Source organism: Leptodactylus fuscus, chromosome 6 (assembly GCF_031893055.1).
Source record: "Leptodactylus fuscus isolate aLepFus1 chromosome 6, aLepFus1.hap2, whole genome shotgun sequence".
Lineage (NCBI taxonomy): Eukaryota > Metazoa > Chordata > Amphibia > Anura > Leptodactylidae > Leptodactylus > Leptodactylus fuscus.
In genome coordinates this window covers 102,383,483-102,402,407 of record NC_134270.1, presented here as the reverse complement: position 1 = coordinate 102,402,407, position 18,925 = coordinate 102,383,483, and the positions used below count along the sequence as shown (strand labels likewise).

At 42.0% G+C, this 18,925-nt stretch overlaps 1 protein-coding gene across 2 annotated transcripts; it reads right to left on the bottom strand.

The window, feature by feature from the left end:
* Positions 1-7,921: 7,921 nt before the first annotated feature.
* HM13 (histocompatibility minor 13) lies at positions 7,922-18,487 on the bottom strand. 2 transcript variants are annotated; one of them, XM_075276943.1, is made up of 13 exons: positions 18,202-18,477; positions 17,704-17,802; positions 16,112-16,194; positions 14,576-14,664; positions 14,375-14,460; positions 14,151-14,276; positions 14,008-14,065; positions 13,537-13,620; positions 12,713-12,749; positions 12,456-12,558; positions 11,663-11,748; positions 10,483-10,663; positions 7,922-8,232 (listed from the first exon to the last, which is right to left on the bottom strand). In XM_075276943.1, the coding sequence occupies exons 1-12, from the start codon at positions 18,376-18,378 to the stop codon at positions 10,513-10,515; spliced, it is 1,179 nt and encodes a 392-aa protein (XP_075133044.1). In that variant the 5' UTR covers positions 18,379-18,477; the 3' UTR covers positions 7,922-8,232; positions 10,483-10,512. The 2 variants fall into 2 exon arrangements, with proteins under 2 accessions (XP_075133044.1, XP_075133043.1); XM_075276942.1 differs by lacking the exon at positions 10,483-10,663 and having other exon boundaries at positions 18,202-18,487.
* Positions 18,488-18,925: the final 438 nt, after the last annotated feature.

Below are 18,925 nucleotides of genomic sequence, written 5' to 3'. Positions count from 1 at the left end.
TCTATTGGAGCAAAAGGCACTAAAATTGAAAGAAGGAACTAAAGATGGGAGGAGCAGTAGCCAAAAATATTGACACAACAAGATGAAAATCAGCGCTGACAAAGAGGAAGAAAAATAAAATAATAAAGGCAGGTAACATTCCAAGAAAAATATTTGACTTCAGTCTCTTCACACCGTAGTTGTGGGCACTGCATTCATATCTACAATACATCAAGGTAGCAAGTAAGATGACATGACAGTGTTCAGGATTCAAGGAGACCCTCTTATGTGGCTGGATGTGCTGGGACTGTTTATATGAACGATCCCACCAGAACGGTTATTAGGTATAGTGAGTGATCGGGGGTAGATGACATGTTGCACCCTGTGCAACTTTGTGCAATTTGCCTGTTGGATGGTTTTAGCTTATCATGGCAACCACTAAAATTGTCAGCTGGCTGGTATCTATTACTGGTAATGCAATATCAGATTGCGTCTATCACTTTAAAAGAATATATTCAGTATATTGTAAGCAGCTGATTCATTAGAATGTCTTATTGTTTAGCAACGTTCTTCTCACAGATTATTATCAAGGTCTCCTGATAAGATGGTCCGGCTGTCTGCCTCACTCCCATACCCCCTTTACTTGGGAAACATGATACAAGAGCTAGGCCTTATCGTGAGAAGAACTTTCAGAAAATATTTCTATGTGATGTATTGTGTGATGCTAAATTGGCATAAATCCATTATTTTCCTTTATAATTCTGTGCGCAGCCTCAATATACCTCAGAGAATTATCATAGAGAACGCACACTGTCCTGATGGTTTTTCTTCCTGAGCTCGTTATAATTAATTAATTTGGACATCTCCTGACAATCTGAGACTGGAACCGTTTAGGTTCCGATAACACCCTCGTGCACATCAAACAGTTGGCCAGTTCCATCAAAATTGCTGGATCCAGCCAATACATATAAATTGTGCAAGACCCAAAGGGCTTTTCCCATATGAATGAATCCCTTAGTTGTGCATGGTACTGCAAATACATTGTCAGGTAACAAATGCTGACATCATTTTATTGTGTGCCTATATGCCTACCCTGTTTCCCCGAAAATAAGACAGTGTCTTATATTAAATTTTCTTCCAAAATATATGACCTGTCTTATTTTTGAGGGATGTCTTATGCAGCGGCTGGAGCGGGGGTCAATCGGCAGTCATGACTGCCGGTTGTAGGTGGTCCAGGTGGTGAAGGGGGGTGGGGGGTATCTTATTTTCGGGGAAACGGGGTATGTTACACCCTCTGCTTCCTGATGTCAGTGCCCTTGCCCTATATCTCACTTCCTTATTGGCATTTCACTACAAATAAAAGACATGGCACTGCAGCACATGGATGTATAAAAGAGACAGCACACTGCGGGAAGGTGGTGACTGCCATTTAATTCTAGAACTAGAAACTATACCTGTCTGTTTAATACTCCCTGAAGAGTCAGCTAATACTGGGAAAATTCATCAGATAAGCAGGATAGTAAGGATAGTAAGAAGAAAATAGGGACTTGAAGAATGATCGGGTGCCTGTTCCTTAGGGGTCTCACTTTTCAGCGCACACTTTCACGCTAGTCTAGGACATTCTAGACTAGTAGTGAGGACCATAGAACAAACCTCTGAAAATACTGACAAATGTTCAGACTACCCTGGCATAATGTGAAGCAATAGGTGTAACAAAGTACTGAGCAACACCAGCCCTACTCTGCCTTACTCTTGTCTGTTACAAAGACTCCCTTTAAAGGAAAGTCAATAATTTATTCATTAGTGTTTTGTTCGGTGACTAATAAAAGTTAGGTTCTAATATATCAATCATTTGCCCACTGTCCATATTCTATTGGGACTGAAGCAGAAGGCCTTCATGAAACATTATCTGAATGCTCAGGACATTTTTTGTCTTTTGGTTAAAATTAGGTAGAATTGCCCCAAAGAAATGACTTTTTCCAGGGGTGACATCAGTCTGAAAAGTTTGGGAAACACTGCTCTATTTAGTTGCTTTATCAATCATAATCTACCTGAAAACACCATCGGAGATCAGCGCTGTACAACATATGATCAGGAGATAAGCACTTGGCCTAGAACAGAGCGATAAGCAATGGGATATGAGCACACACACGTCCACCAATCTATCTAGGTGCCAATGGATGTTGTCCTCGGAAACGCAAATGAAAAACATACTGGCCTAGATTTACAGAGAAATCAACTTTGGCAGTCTGAAAATGCAACAGATTTATTACGGTGACTGATGATAAATCTGTTAGATCTTTAGATAGTCTAAAGTTACCATTAGTTACATAGTTGATGAGGTTGTATAAAGACATTAGTCCATCAAGTCCAACCTATAACCCTACAATCCCTACAGTGTTGATCCAGAGGAAGGCAAAAAAAACCCGATGAGGCTCATGCCAATTGCCATATTTCAGGGGGAAAAATTCCTTCTCGACTCCAAATCTGGCAGTCAGTATTAAGTTGACTTACTTTGAGCCAGAATGTTATTCCAAATTTTTTGTGTAATTTATACATTTAAGCCCTGCCCCCTTTTCATGTAGAGCTACACCCACTTGTCTAGCAATTCGGAAACATTTTATCTCAAACTATATTTTAGTGTATTTTACACCCGAGTTTAGTTCTAACTACAATAGTAAATCTGCCCCACTTTGTGATAGTGTTTGCTGAGCTGATGTATCTAAGGTTATTCTGTGTGATAGTGTTGTAGGTCGGCCTACTTCATGTATGATACTGTTGTAGGTAGACCTACTTCATGTGTGATACTGTTGTAGGTCGGCCTACTTTATGTGTGATAGTGTTGTATGTAGGCCTGCTTCATGTGTGATATTGTTGTATGTAGGCCTACTTCATGTGTGATACTGTTGTATGTAGGCTTGCATCATGTGTGATACTGTTGTAGGTCGGCCTACTTCATGTGGGATACTGTTGTATGTAGGCCTATTTCATGTGTGATACTGTTGTAGGTCGGCCTACTTCATGTGTGATACTGTTGTATGTAGGCCTACTTCCTGTGTGATACTGTTGTATGTAGGGCCACTTCATGTGGTATACTGTTGTATGTAGACCTACTTCACGTGTTATTCTGTTGTAGGTCAGCCTATTTAATGTGTGAAACTGTTGTAAGTCGGCCTACTTCATGTGGGATACTGTTGTATGTAGGCCTATTTCATGTGTGATACTGTTGTAGGTCGGCCTACTTCATGTGTGATACTGTTGTATGTAGGCCTACTTCCTGTGTGATACTGTTGTATGTAGGGCCACTTCATGTGGTATACTGTTGTATGTAGACCTACTTCACGTGTTATTCTGTTGTAGGTCAGCCTATTTAATGTGTGAAACTGTTGTAGGTCGGCCTACTTCATGTGTGAAAGTGTTGTATGTAGGCCTGCTTCATGTGTGATACTGTTGTATGTAGGCTTGCATCATGTGTGATACTGTTGTAGGTCGGCCTACTTCATGTGGGATACTGTTGTATGTAGGCCTACTTCATGTGTGATACTGTTGTAGGTCGGCCTACTTCATGTGGGATACTGTTGTATGTAGGCCTACTTCATGTGGGATACTGTTGTAGGTCGGCCTACTTCATGTGTGAAAGTGTTGTATGTAGGCCTGCTTCATGTGTGATACTGTTGTATGTAGGCTTGCATCATGTGTGATACTGTTGTAGGTCAGCCTACTTCATGTGGGATACTGTTGTATGTAGGCCTACTTCATGTGTGATACTGTTGTAGGTCGGCCTACTTCATGTGTGATACTGTTGTATGTAGGCCTACTTCATGTTATACTGCTGTAGGTCGGCCTACTTCATGTGTGATACTGTTGTATGTAGACCTACTTCATGTGTTATTCTGTTGTAGGTCAGCCTACTTAATGTGTGAAACTGTTGTAAGTCGGCCTACTTCATGTGTGATACTGTTGTACGTCGGCCTACTTCATGTGTGAAACTGTTGTATGTAGGCCTACTTCTTGTGTGATACTAATTCAGTTAGACAGGCCTGTATTCAAGTTGCAGGGTGCCATGTGGTTTCAGCAGCTTTACATTGGTCTCTATGACTCATACAGTGTGTTATTTAGGAGCAGTATATTGTTCTCTTCTCTACATGAAGATCGGGACCAGCAGTGCAGAAACTTCCCAGCAGCGCTATAAGTAGCTTCATTGCAAACAGAACAGGGAAATGAAACTCAGAAGCATCAGCAGAGAAGTGCCAAGTAAAGACCAAATGAACCCAGAAGATTTATTGTTAAAGAGTAAGCAAAACATACAGGCGCCCAAAAGAACTAAAAGCTTCTCTCTGTATTCTATAAAATATAACTTGTATTTATGTAACACAGGAAAAACTTTAGGAATGTATTGTGTGGTCAGACGTCTTATTGGAGTGTGATTAAAAACCCATCAGGCTTTGTGTAATTTTTGTGGATACCCAATAAAGGTCTCACCCACAACACAAGATTATTAAATATTATGTGAAATCTGAATAAATGTAATTCTTACAATGACTTTGTTAACTGCAACAATATCAGCTTTTCAACAGCCAGAATTGTTTTTTTTTGTTTTTGCAGGACGGATTCTATTTTAAATTGTAGCATTTTTGGTCCATATAAAGTATTGATGAGCTTTCATACACTTTATTTGTTCTCGGTTTCCTATGCAGTAAAATTAATAATCTAGCTTTATATATGGGTCAATACAAATATGGTAATACCAAAGTTTTTGTTATATTTTAGTACTTTTTCACAATAAAAGGGGGGCTTGATTTTTGTGTGATGGGTTACAGGTTTAATTTTGGGTGCATATACTGTAATTTGTTTATTTTTATTATTGGGGGGGTGAAGGAGGGAATTGAAAGGGTTTTTTTTTTTCATTTTTTGTTTACAATGAGTTAACAATAAGTACACTTTATGTTATCAGCTTGTATGATGGCTGTCTTAAAGAGGACCTTTCACCGATTTGGGCACAGGCAGTTCTATATACTGCTGGAAAGCTGACAGTGCGCTGAATTCAGTGAATTCTGTGCCCCGAGTAAAGGGCTATCGGTCCCGGTACTGTAGCTCTTTACAGTCAGAAGCGAGTCTGTGGCAGTCTGTGAGGAACGTCCTCCTCCACAGCAGCGCCTATAGCGCTGTACAGTGTGAGCGGGGAGGAACGCCCCCTCCCTCTGCTCACAGTACTCGTCTATAGACGAGTATTATCAGGAGGGGAGGGGGCGTTCCTCCCCGCTCACACTGTACAGTGCTATAGTTTTACTCTGTTCTTTACATTTACTAGTGTGGCTTACCTCCGGCAGGAGGTGACTCCTCCACTCCTCTGTAATCGTGCCAGTGTCTTGTGATATGGGTAAACTGTTTGCAATCTGCTACGGTCCTCATTTATTGAGTCCCAATGGTTAGGTGCGTGACTATTAATGTTAAACAAAGCAGAATTTCTAAATCAATATAGTTAGGAAAAATTTTCAATTTACATAAACTACCCGTATAGATAAGATCCTTGAGATGGGGACAACCCCTTTCATTGCTAAAGCTTCCTGCCATGTTATTATGGATTCCCCTCTTAACTAGTTGTAAATTTGCAACAGCAAGGCTGGAACAATTTGAACTAAATCAAATTTTAATACTTTAGATCGGTATTACAACAAGAAGAAATAACCTCACAGATTACAAAAGTTTTGGTAATTTGTAAACCCAATGCGAATGGAGCGGCAGGTCAAGCAGTGCGCACATTAACCTATACATTTCAATGGGACAGCCAAAAATAGCCAAAACACAGCACTCTGGAGCAGTGCATGCAACTTCCTGATGTGCTTCTCCATTTAAACAGGATCTTATCACTGCAAATGTGAGTGTTGTGGAGTTCTCCATCTTTAAAATTATTGTAATATAGCCCCCTATGTTACAAGAATATCACTACCTAGAATCTTAGACTTGAATTCTGCCATCAGCCTTCATGTTTAGTTTGGGGTAGTTATTCAGCAGCTACTATCAAGGTTAGCATACTCAAGGAGAAACCAATAGACTCTAAGACTGACAGGAAGAGTGTAAGGGCTCGTTCACATCTGCGCCCGGGAGTCCGATCTGCAGGTTTCCGTTTCCTGCACAAAACTGGGCAGGAGACGGAAACATGCCGGCATCTTTTCAAACCCATTCATTTGAATGGGTTTGAAAAGTGTCCGGCCGTGAGCGCCGGTGAGCGTTTTATGCTCTCCGCGGCAAAACAGTTTTTTTAAACCGGACACAGAGTGGAACATGTAGTACTCTGTGTCCGGTTTAAAAAAAAAAAAAAAAAGGTTTTGCTGCAGAGAGCATAAAACGCTCACCGGCGCTCATGGCCGGACTCTGCATGACAGGTTTCCGTCTTCTGCATGCACCTGCAGCTGAGAACGGAGTGCTGAACGCTGGTGTGACCCCAGCGTCACCTATTCACATCTGCAAGAGCAATAGAGAACTATGTACACACTACTGTATGGTATTCAAAGCATTGCATGGATGCTCATCTATATAGAACAACCAACAAAACATTGAATGATCCCAAAGACCTATTTGTCACAATAAGTAAGAATGGCAGAGCATATGATGGATATGTACACACTGGATCTGGATGTTCAGTAATTCGTTCTCAGGAATTAATATAACATAAGGATAATGTATATTTCGAGTAAGCATCACTGGAGGACTTTCCCTACATCAAGGTGGAGCCTGGCAAAACATGAAAAGGATTTACACACACAGATTACACACCAGTAGCACCTTGTATAAAGACAGATAGGATACAGGGGAGTAGATTCAATAAGAATAACAGAAAGGCCTTGACTACAACCAGACTGAAATTGACCTAATATATGCCCTTGTTATGGGATTTAAGACACTTCTTAGAGGAGTTGTGTCACTACAGTGAATTATGACCTATCTACATCATAATATCATAACTAGCCGATTGCTAGGGGTCAGACTGCCGTTACACCCACAGATCCCGACAACAGGATCTTGTCTCCGCTATGTGAATGGAGCAACAACTCGCACATGTGCATTGCTGCTTCATTAGTTCTATTGGACTGTTGGAGCATTGCACTATGCAATCTCTGATCTTTGGTAGTGCCACACAGAATGAATGAAGTGGGAATACATACATAAGACTTATCAGCCTATGGGAAGGCAGAATTCTGGTATCAAACCCTCATGATCAGCAAGTTATGACATATCTTATGCATAGATCATAAGTTTTGGTGGCACAGCCCTGTAAGGCACTTTGCACATAAATGTGGCTGTAACTGCAGATAGTATACAGACCCATTCATTTCTATGGCCTAGTACACATTTGTAGTTTTTACAGATAAGAGTCTGGCTGGAGATTAGAGCGATAGAAACACATTCTAAAAAGAATAGAGCAGGTCCTAACCTGTTTTGTATTTTTGGCACACTAACCCATACAAGTACTTTTGAAGATCTGTGATTACAGGTGAAATACCGATGCAATGTAGAAAAAACTGCTATGGTCGGTAAAAACTGTTATGGTCGTGTGTACTCAGACTGAGATTGGCAGAACACGAGAAGAATATGCACAAACTGGTACTGGAAGAATGATAGAAGATCCAGTATACCCAAGTGATGTTCCTGGTAAGACACAGTCAGATCACAATCTAGACCCATAGTTCCAGTATGACTGACAGGAACACTATAAGGAAAATGTTTGTACTCGTACCGTGTTAGCCAGTGCGTAGGAAATATAAAAAAAAACAAAAAAACTTGATAGTCTTCAGTAGTTGATACCTTTTTAATGGCTAACTAATAATGATGACAGATGATAACGTTTCAGAACTGACAGGAACACTGTAGACCACTCAGTTGGCCACTAGGTGGCACTCATCACTGTACTCCTCTGCCTGAATAACTGAAGCACAAGAAAGGCATCTTCACTGACGCTTTAATACCATAGAAAGCAAATCCACCATACAAAATATAAAAATACCGGCCCAGCGACACATGACAGGCACAGACGCACACCCACGTTGGGTGATGGAGGGGGTGTAAGCAGTTCACACACACGCATATATTGCAGAGAAGGGGAGGCAATAATGAATGGGGAAAGGGCAGCGCTTCTTGTCTCCCACACAGAGTTTTAAGCCCTCCCCAGTTAGGGAATATTCCGGGCACAGTATTCAGTCCTCTTTTTTTTCTTGCTCATCTTTGTCTGTTTTCTTCGGCTGCTCCTCGTATCTGGAAGAAGGAGGGTGGGAAATGATAACATGCCCTGTGATGTGCCCTTCCCGGCTCATGCCTAGAAAAACCCACCCCAGAACCAATTCCTGCCCTGTTCACAGTATATATCTCAAATAAACCTGAACACTTAAGGCTACATGCACATGACAAATTACATTGTTCTGTTTCATTAAGATATTTATAGAGTAGATACTAGAAAAAATTGCTGGAGCATTGCAACACACTCAGGCTGTGCATGTGCATGAAGCCAAAGCATACACCCTTGTGCTGTTCATGACATAATTCCTGCAAATCCACAATTGGGTCCATTACTCCCCAAAGTACTTGAGCTGTCATTTTCTGTCAAGTAGTAAACAATCAGACGTTTTATCTGTTTGTAAGAAGGCTTATGTAAAGTCTTGAACAACAGAAATGTCATCTAATACAAAACACTGATCTTCAGGATTAGAATGGAACCTGAAGAATAAATGGTCTGTTCTGTGGTTCTTCATTTACAAAACAACTTTATTGGTACTGCAATATGGTTAGTCCCCACAGCACACACAAGGACTAAAAGTTACGTTGAACTACTGAAAATACAGTGTTTGCAGTGACTGAGCTACAATTCATACTAAAGTACCATCCAATGCTACAATGTGAATTCTGTTAGTTTTCTGTAAGCTCCTAGGCTGTATTCGTCTTGGCAGAAAGCATGGTCTGCGTATGGGAGATTTGTCTTTAACATTAGGTAGTTGTCTTCCTTAAATGGGGCTCTCCGGGCAAATTTTATTTTATTTTTTTTTTTTTTAAAAAAAGGTCTATTAAGTGCACCCATATACCTTTAGCAGTGTTTTGAGTGAATTCTGGGTTTCTTTGGGAGCACCTGGCATCTTCTACATTTGTTTACTTGGTGTGGCTTCCTGCTGCCTTAGCTAATGCAATGCATTGCGGTAGTTGTAGGCTTTCACATTATCTCCCTCTCACTCCTCTCCACCTCCCCTCTAACACTCCATTCCTGTCTTCCTAGCTATCCCGCCCACTACTAGCCCTTCCTCACTAACTCAGCCCACCCCCCTACCCCATTGTACTTACCCGTCTTCTTCCTATCCAGACTTGCTTCTACAGGGTACAGCTCCTCCTCCTCTTTGATTCTGCCAGCGCCTGCGCAGCAGTCCCGGAAGCGTGCTGTAGCCTTCACTCCATCACTACTGCACAGGCATGGGCGGCTCCTTAAGAGTCCCACGCTTGTGCAATAGAGATGGAGTGACGGCTACAGCGCAAAGCTGGGACTGCGGCTCCTTTGCGTACGCAGACATCACCGAAGAAGGAGGAGCCGTTCCCCCAGGAGGAAGTTTGGAAGGGAGAAAGATAAGTATGATGGGGTGGAGGGGAGGGTAGTAGTGATAGTCTGAGAACAGAAAGGGTTCATCACCAGATAATCCGAAAAAGTCCCTGGGGCGGTCCGGGAATATGGGTAACTATACGTTTTTGATAAATTATTTAATAAAGAAAGTAGGCGGGGGTGTGTGTGTGTGTGTGTGTTAGATTAGTGTAGGAATTTCTATTTATCCCAGATATCCCCTTTAAAAGGGAGCCTGTTAGGAGAAGCATCAAGTATTGCCCTTTCCTTTCCCACTGAAAGGTCAAGTTATGAGCTTTTAAAAACTTGAATGAAACTTGAATGAAACTATTCACGGGGATGGTGAGCAGATTCATCTAGTCATTGCAGCTTTATACACGATTAAAGATTAAGCCTTGATGTAACTGAGGATCTGCACATGAATGACTCATTCTCATTTGTGGGTTTAAGCCATAATATACAGTTTGATGACAGAGCTACATGTAGAAGACTGGTTATATAGACGTACACTACTTTCACCAGGCTGGTGATACCCATGGAGTGCCATTAAATGTCCACACAAAACGTTTACTTGTAGGCAAACTGAAGAGAGTCCCCTTGCCCAACCAGCTGAGCTGAACCAGTGTCTTTAAATCCAGTGAAGTTTGGCTGTTCTGAAGAAGAAGGCATACAATTCACCAGAGACCAAGAGGGCACTGGCGAGCTAACACTTAATAGCACCATCCACTATATGGCATCAAAAAATCTGCACGTTGCACCCTTACACTATAGAACTAGAAACAGAACCCATTCCATAGTATTCCCAGTGGGTAATAATGCAGATGATAGGGGAAGGAGTAATCGTCGACTAGGCATGAAGTCTGCTGGATGGGAGGTAAGGCTAGGGAGCGGCCCGAGGTGGGATGCACCTGTCCAAATGCAGATATGAGTGGGACCCTTCACATGGAGCTGGGGTTGAGCTGCCGCCTGCGGCGGGGGGAACAGGATTTTTGTTGCATGGATTCGGCCAGGCTGGCTGGAGATCCAGACACCACCGGAAAGTGAGAGAGGCGTGGAGTGTGAGGTAGAAGTTCCGCAGAGGACTCATAGCTGTGAGAGAACAAAGGACAGTAGGGAGAGTGGTGGGGGATGAGGAAGGTAAAGAGAAGGGAAACGGGACAAGACAGAAAACGAGCCAGGAGGAGTAATGAATGTGAGTGGGGTGGGGGTAACAATACAGCAAAAGCAGGAGCAACAGGGAAGTATCAAAGACAGGATGGGGATTATCCAAGATTCAATTGTTGGGCGAAAGGGGTATAAAAATTTGGAAGAGTTAGGGGAATTTTACAGAGTAGACATACAAAGGGAGAGCAGGAATGGAAAGATTTTTAAAAACAGGGAGAGTAAGTATCACAAAAGGTAGATTTTTAAAAAGGGATGGATTGAAAGGAGGGAGAGGATGTGAGAAGTACATAGTGAAAGAGGGCAAGGGTGCGAGAAGCAAAGAGTGACAGGATGGAGAGTACATGAAAATGAATGAATGACAGAAGGGGAAGACATGAAAGAAAACCAGTGCAGGTTATGAGAAAGTGTAAGTAACAGAAAAGAAATGAGGGGGCAAAAGTAACAGTAGGGCGATAATCCAGGAAGAAAGAGTAACAGGAGGGAAACGTATGACGAAAAAAGGAGTAAAAAGGGAAGAAAGGATAAATGAGGAAGAGTGACAGGGGTGGGAGAATACAAGTATGCAGGAATGAATGAGGAGTGCCAGGAGGGAGGATATGCAAGGGAGTGACAGAAGGGTGGAAGATATCAGAGGGTAAAAATGGCAGGAGAATATGAGCAGGAATGAGTAATAGATACGTAAGGATTGGAAGAGGGGTAGTGTATATTCAAATAGATGAATACAAGGATAAATTAAAAAATTAAATAAGTGACGAATATATGAAAATGGAGGATACAGGGGTAGAGGAGGTGAATGCAGAAAATTAACAGAAGGAGGGAAAAAAAGGGAGGCAGAAAAATGTGAAGAACGTTGCCAGGACTTCCCAACCCAACTACTCTACACAACCCACTCCCAAAACCAATCTCTCCACTTCAGTCACTTACCTGAACATCTCTGCAATCTCTCCTTTTACCAGAGCCACAAGCAAAGGGAAACCGATACAAGCAGGGACCAGATACAGGAGTGCCGGCTGTCAAGGAACACACATTGCAGTATGCCATCAGATCAATTTCTACTGACATAAATCATTGGTGCTGCAGGTAATGACCAACACTGTCACACTCTGGGTAGAAATGTTGCATAGAGCACTGGTCTCCACTATGTGGCATTCTTGCTGCTGCCAAAACTACAAATTACATCATGTCTTTGCAGCCTGTGGTTGTCTTAATGTTGGAAGTCGCAGTTCTTCAGCTGGATAACCATACGAGGCAAGCCACAGTTTTTAAAGTACATTGTGGTGAAAAGTATTTTTTTTTTTTTTTTGGGCAACTTGCTAACCCAAAAGGGTATAGAAATGGTGTCCATGACTACTAATATCCATCCAGCACTTTTAGTGCTTTAACTTACAGGCTGCAAATGGCAGCTCTTCCACAGTGCTGTAAAGAGCAAAATGAGTAATATATATATATATATATATATATATATATATATATTTTTTTTTTAATTGAGAATAGGTGTTAGTGTGTTTCATTACCCGATTCTGTACATGCTACATCCTATCAGTACAAATTATGTGCAAATCTTATCTGAAAACAGAAGTTTAGACAGCAGAGGAAGTGTCACCTGAGCTGACCCATCTTATCTCACAAGTGTAGCTAACCATTTCATTGTATGCATCTACAACTTCAACAGAGGTTTCACACGGTCACTACTGAGGTGGCCAAGTCTGTTACTTACCTGAGCATGTTTGAATGTGTGCATCACAAATATGGTCAGGGCAAGGCCAAAAATGTATGCCAAGAAACTGGTGTAAAAGTAAGTGTGAGAATTCTTCTTTAAGCTGCAAAGAGAAATAAAAAAAAAACAATATGTAAGGATTTGAGGGATGTCTACCTTGGTATACTCTGCAATGTACCCTTTATGGTTTAACCATACCCGCCCCCCTTCCTCTCCCCAAGATGATTAAATCCAAAATAGGCACAACAGGCACTCACCTGATGTCAAAACGGAGCAACAAAGCAATGAATATGCCTGGAATACAAAGAAGAAACAGACACTTGTATGATTAAATCTGAATATCTTCAGCCATGTATAGTCACATGATAAAATAATAAAACTGCACTGTTTGTCATCTACAAATACACACACAAATCTGCATAGAAGTTGTATATTCATAAAAGTGCTTTTTAATTTAGGATGCACAAATGTTTGCAAAAATTATTCGAATTGTTAATATTTTTTGCATAATGACACAGTAACATGGCGGCAGGCAGTGTGTAAAAAGGAAAGATTTTGAAGTATACTGTAGGATCAGGACTGCGCGTTCACTGGAATACCTCACTGGTGTCCTTAATAAGGAGGAGCGATTCTGTGCCATCTGGAACCTGTGGGACACGTTTTGGGCAACTCAGACCATATGACACAGTTGTCCACCGAACTCTCCCGGTTTTCCCTTTTTGGTGTCCCCCTGCCCCCATCTCCTGTCTTGTCCTGTCTTTGTCTATTGGGGGTCTTCCCTGTCCTTCTGATTGTGTACTGTGTTCTTGTATGATTTCATTCTTGCACTTGCATTGACACCTCATTGGTGTGTTTGTTTTTTTTTGGTTTCTTTCGTTCTTTTTTCTGGATTAATACTGGTTATCGAACCTGTTGTACTTTTTTTTACTGTTAAAATTTCTTAAACAATTTTTTAAAAAAAGAAGAAAAAAAAAAGGAAAGATTTCACATGGTTGAAGTAAGTTATTACAGTCAGCTTAAGTCCACTTCAGTTGCATAGGCTTATCCCCGCAAAGGCTGCCTATTTTATTGGCTAACTCACCTGGAATGACAATATCACCTAGTCCCAACATGGCAAAATTGTTGGCTTCAAGTCCCTTCTCCAACAGGTCCTGAGGAAAAACCACTGGGAGAAAAGACAAAATGGAAGGTGAGATTAAATTACCAAATGTAACACTGCAGTAGGGCTAGGTAATGAATTCCAAAATAACCAAACTGAAAGTCAGCTCTATTAATTGATTGTGAATGTGCTTATATTAATTTCAATTATTTTGCATGCATGTCACCCTGACACTGCCATGGGCTAAAGGATATATCTCTAACTGTACCCTACCCAATCTGGATAGCTGATATGTTAATAACCGATTGCATACAATATAAATAGGGTACGTGGCATGTGAAAAGGTGGAAGTTTTAAAATAATTGTCATCAATGTAAAATGTTCAATTGCCCAGCCCTACTCTGTAGTAAAAAACTGTGGTCTATTGGGGATGAAGGAACACGTTCTACTCACATTTTATTGGTGCTTCAAAGGATTTGGCCACAGTCACCATGACATTGGTCCCAAAAACCTTAAAAATGAAACTGAAGTGAAAAAACTATTTAAGGTCCAAGAAGTCCCCTATTTTACATTTATGGATTCTCCCTCTAACTTACCCAGAAAATATCATAAATGAAGAGCCCACCCAGCAGGATGCAGCCTGTACTGACGTTGTTCAGATGTAAAAGCTCCACCCCATTAAGGGCAAACGCCAGCCCGAACAGGTTATTGGCGATCCAGTGCTGAGAAGAAGACATTGATATTTGTTGTCACACACAAGGATTGAATATAATTGCTACAACAGATAAAGTATTTCTCATCTATATGAGGATCTTCTCACCTTCTTGAGGAGATACCAGACCCCTACCACGCCACTAATAACCAGACAGACCAAGTCCCGGGTATCAAACTCGTAATTTACAATCTCTAGAAGAAGAATATATGTGATGTGAAGAGGTCAATAATCAATTCTGCATATATTTTCCCAATGAAACTAAAATCAGCAGTGCCCCCTGGCTGTCTGTATGCACAGTGCACTCACCTTCTTTACTGTCCCCAGAGCCCTGAGTAAAGAGCAGCTGATACTGTTTGTTGGGGAAGTTTTCTGGGAAAAGTCTATTCATGGCTGGGCTGAGAAGGAAAAAGCGTGCGACACAGACAAGGAGCTGGTTAATAATCTGGGACCGAACCAAGAGTAGAAGAGAAGGAAAAAGATGAATGAAAAGGAGGATTACCGGGATTATACAGGCTTATATAACTAAAGCTTCATCAATGTATAATTAAAAGATCTCTGCTTGCTGTCAATGAATGATTATTTACTACATCCAAGGATAAACAGGTACAGACCTAAAACTTCCCAAAGCAGAGAGTTTTCTATAACCCAATCTAAATAATACTTTTTGAACTAAACAAATCTTTCTTTTATAGTTTGCCACAATGTACCTGTCCAGAATGTTTACAGACAACCCTCAGTTGCAAGAAATATGTCAGGAAACTGCTTTCCATCTCCAAATTAATGGCAATAAATGGAGATCTGAGGCCCCTTGCACAAGATAGTGTGCTATTCAGGTTTCTCCTGGATAGCATACTGACCCATTCATTTGTGTGGTCATGCACAGGACCATGTATTACAGGATTCCGTATATGTGAATCAACAGTCTGGGCCGCAAACCTCAGGACAGGTACTATTCCTGTCCAGTTTTTGCGGCCATGTTTCCAAGACCCTTATTCACTGAATGAATGAAGCCGCGGAAGCACAGCTGGTGCACGGGCAGCAAACAGATGACATCCATCCAGTTCTGGCGACGAATTGTGCCTCAGCTGGATCTGAGAACTCTGCAGGTAGCAGTTTCCCATCTGGCTCCCTTAAAATTTCTGCAGTGCTGGATGTACACCTGGATGCACAACATGAAGATGGCTGTGGCAGCACCCTGCGTTCTGTACAGTATGTATAGTAGTGAGTCGGGCTTTTGCCAGTATTATTTCTGTACCTAAGCAGTGGTTGTTCTCTTAGGCTTGGCAGCTCCTTCTCCACGCATCTATTGGGGGCTTCACTACTGTACCAGAGTAGGGAGCCACCTGCTGGCCAGGCCCCTGCCTTCTGGGGCTTTTATTTTGCTGTTCTATTAGCCTCCGTAGGCCATCATGCCTATCATAGTAAAACCAATAATAAAAACTGACAAAAGCTAATGACAACTTATAGTTCTAGAGTAGAAATTTGTAGAAAAAAAAAAAAAGCGCCTGATGACAACCCTTAGGGTCCATTAACACGGAGGAAAATGGTGAGGAATTTAGTGTGGAATTTCAGTGCTGAAAAAAAAGCCTCCCATTGAAGTCAATGGGATGCTTTTTTTTCAGCGCTGAAATTCCACACCAAATTTCTCACAAATTTCCTCCGTGTGAATGGACCCTTACAGGAGTGCCTGATTCAGCCTTATAGTTACAGGCCTCCATGAACATCACAGTAAAAAACAAAATACTAGCTGGATCAACAAGTCAGGGCCATTCATATCCGATTTTGTACTAATCAAAGCATTCAGAGAAATACATTTATTTCCCTACAGATGTTTGTACTTACCTTATAGTGTGAGCCAAAGCCAGGACCCCCAGGATGAAGAAGTACATGGACAACAAAAGGTTAATATATTCTTGGGAGAAGATCTGAGAGTGGAAGAGGAAGAAAATATCAGAAGTTAAATTAACAAAATGCAAAGGAGTGATATTCCTAATAAGGAGAATGTGTTTCCAGTGCAGAATACTTCTTTGTGTTACCAGTATTGCATCTTTACCCCTACACCTGTCTAATAGAGGTCTCATGAAGATAACCCCCCTCCTATAAATACTGGTACTTGAGAACTGACTTATAATTAGTAGGGACTAGAACTGAATGTAAGGAATGCTACTTGAGAATCGACTTTTATAATGAGTGGGGACTAGAACTGAATGTAAGGAATGCTACAAATAATTAAAGGGAGTGTCTCATTGGAAATACTCATTTTCAACTAAACATATTTCTGCATAGCCTTTAAAAAGGCTATTCTACTGCTGCGTTTATATTTGTAAGACACCCCGCCATTTTATTATAAATCCCTATAAACAATTATGCTAATGAACCTCACTGAGCACCTTGGGCTTTCCCCAGGGCTTCCGAGCAACCCCCACGTCATACCCGTGTTCACGACCCTCCATTCTTTGTGCTCCATCTATCCTCCTCCTTCCTGGATGTTCTTCCGGCCAGATCACGCTCCTACAGTTGAAATCTCGGGCATGCGCAGTTCCACTCCGTTCAGAGCGGTACTCTGCATGTCCAAGCACCATTTCGGTGTACTTTGCTGAAGAACTGAGTGCTGCTCAGTATGCCCAGTTCTATAGCGAACTACAACAAAATGGTGCTCGCACATGCGAAGTACTGCTCTGAACGTAGTGTAACTGTGCATGCCCGAGATTTCAACTGCAGGAGTGCAATCTGGCCGGCAGAACATCCAGGGAGGAGGAGGGCAGACGGAGCACAAGCAATATAAACACAGGTATGACGTGGGGGGTTGCTCGGAAGCCCTGGGGATCGCCCGGGGTGCTCCCGTGAGGTTCAGTAGCATAATCGTTTATAGGGATTTATAATAAAACGGCAGGGTGTCTTACAAATATAAAGGCAGCAGTAGAAAAGCCTTTTCAAGGCTATTCAAAAATGTGTTTAATTGAAAATGAGTATTTCCAATGAGACACTCCCTTTAAAGGCTTTTCAAGAACATAATAAAAGTTAGTTATCCTTCAGCTAGCTCACCAATATCTGATCGGTGGGGATCAGACAGGTCTGGGACCCCCACAGATCAGTTGTTTGAAGAAACAACAACACTTACAAATTCTGTGGCCTCCTCTATTGATGATTTCACTTTCACAAGGTACAGCAGCAGCTCAATCCCACTCATCTGAATGGGTTTGAGATGAGATACCAAGCATTGCCCCTATGCAATGTAGAACAATTAGCTAAGTATCCAGTGATAAGACTACACCGCTCACCACGATGCTGCGGTTTCTCCAAACTGTTGATCTGTAGTGGTCTGGGTGTTGAACCACCATCAGTCAGACAGTGACAACCAATCCTAAGGAAAGTCCCAGAAAATACCACAATAGTCTAATCTCTTATACATTATAAATGAGTCTGAAACTCACTTTAAAAAACAAGTACAGTCCAAAGAGGGTGCAGCTGGCAATGATGGGGAACCGGGCAGCGTCCCTGCTGGTGATAGTCTCTGGCATGTCTGAAGAATTCTGCAAAAAGAACAACCATCATTCAAATGCATTGCAATTCAGAAATGATTGCATTATAGGGTATGATATAGGCAGTGCCCACTACACATAAGAAACCATCGCTTCCATCCCAATGTATATAACACCGTTAGCAGCTGTTGGCCGCACAGAGGGAAGATCATTTCATCCAGATCACCCCCCACATTTACAGGTACAGAACAAACTACAGATCTGCCCGATCTCCAGACATTAAGAGCTCTGGGCAACAGTGTATTGTAGTATAAAGACTGAAGAATCAGGCAAAGGACCGGCTCATGGCCAACAGCCATATACTGGGATCCTATAGAATGCACAGAAATAGTCCATATGTTTCACAAGGCGGCATTACACAGGTATGACAAGACACTTCAGATCACCCACCTTGCCCCGGGCACAGGTGACGCTCCTCATCGCCCCAAAAAAGATGGGCAACAGAGCCATCCCCAACAAACTGCCGTACGCAAGCGCTGTCCCCTCTGGAGAGCTCCCCAGCCTCCCGGTGCCATTGACGGCAGCATCGCTCTCATTATGCAGAGCCGCGGGCTCCAGCTCCGCCATGTCCGAAATGTCGCTGCTTGGTAAAGATTCACAGCGATTGCACCGGTAAGGACACGTTACCAAAGCTGCCGGAAGTGACGTGTGATTCGGGCGACTAGCAGCGGTTTGACTTCCTTGACGACCAGACGGCTCTGTATCCAAGGGAGGAGCCTAAGTGACAGCGTCAGAACTGTTCTGCTTACATGAGCCATTTTACACATTAAATTAATGAAGAACTCTTCCACTTTAGCAACTACTACAGGTTGTAACACCAGACCTGTGCAGAACTGTTACCTTCTGGTACATAGGGCTAGTACTGTAGTAATAACTACTATAGTATTACAACTATCAGTGGCGTAACTAGCAAAGACTGTTCACTTGGGGCCCCTGCACACAATATTATACCCCACAGTGGCCCATGCATACAGTAGTGGACCACCCATGAGTATAATGATTGGAGACCAAGAGTAGGTGATATACCTAAAAATCAATGTTACTTACCTCTCCCTGGCGCAGGTGCACTCCCCCCTACTTTGTGTACTCTTCAATGTTGGACCAGACGTCACGT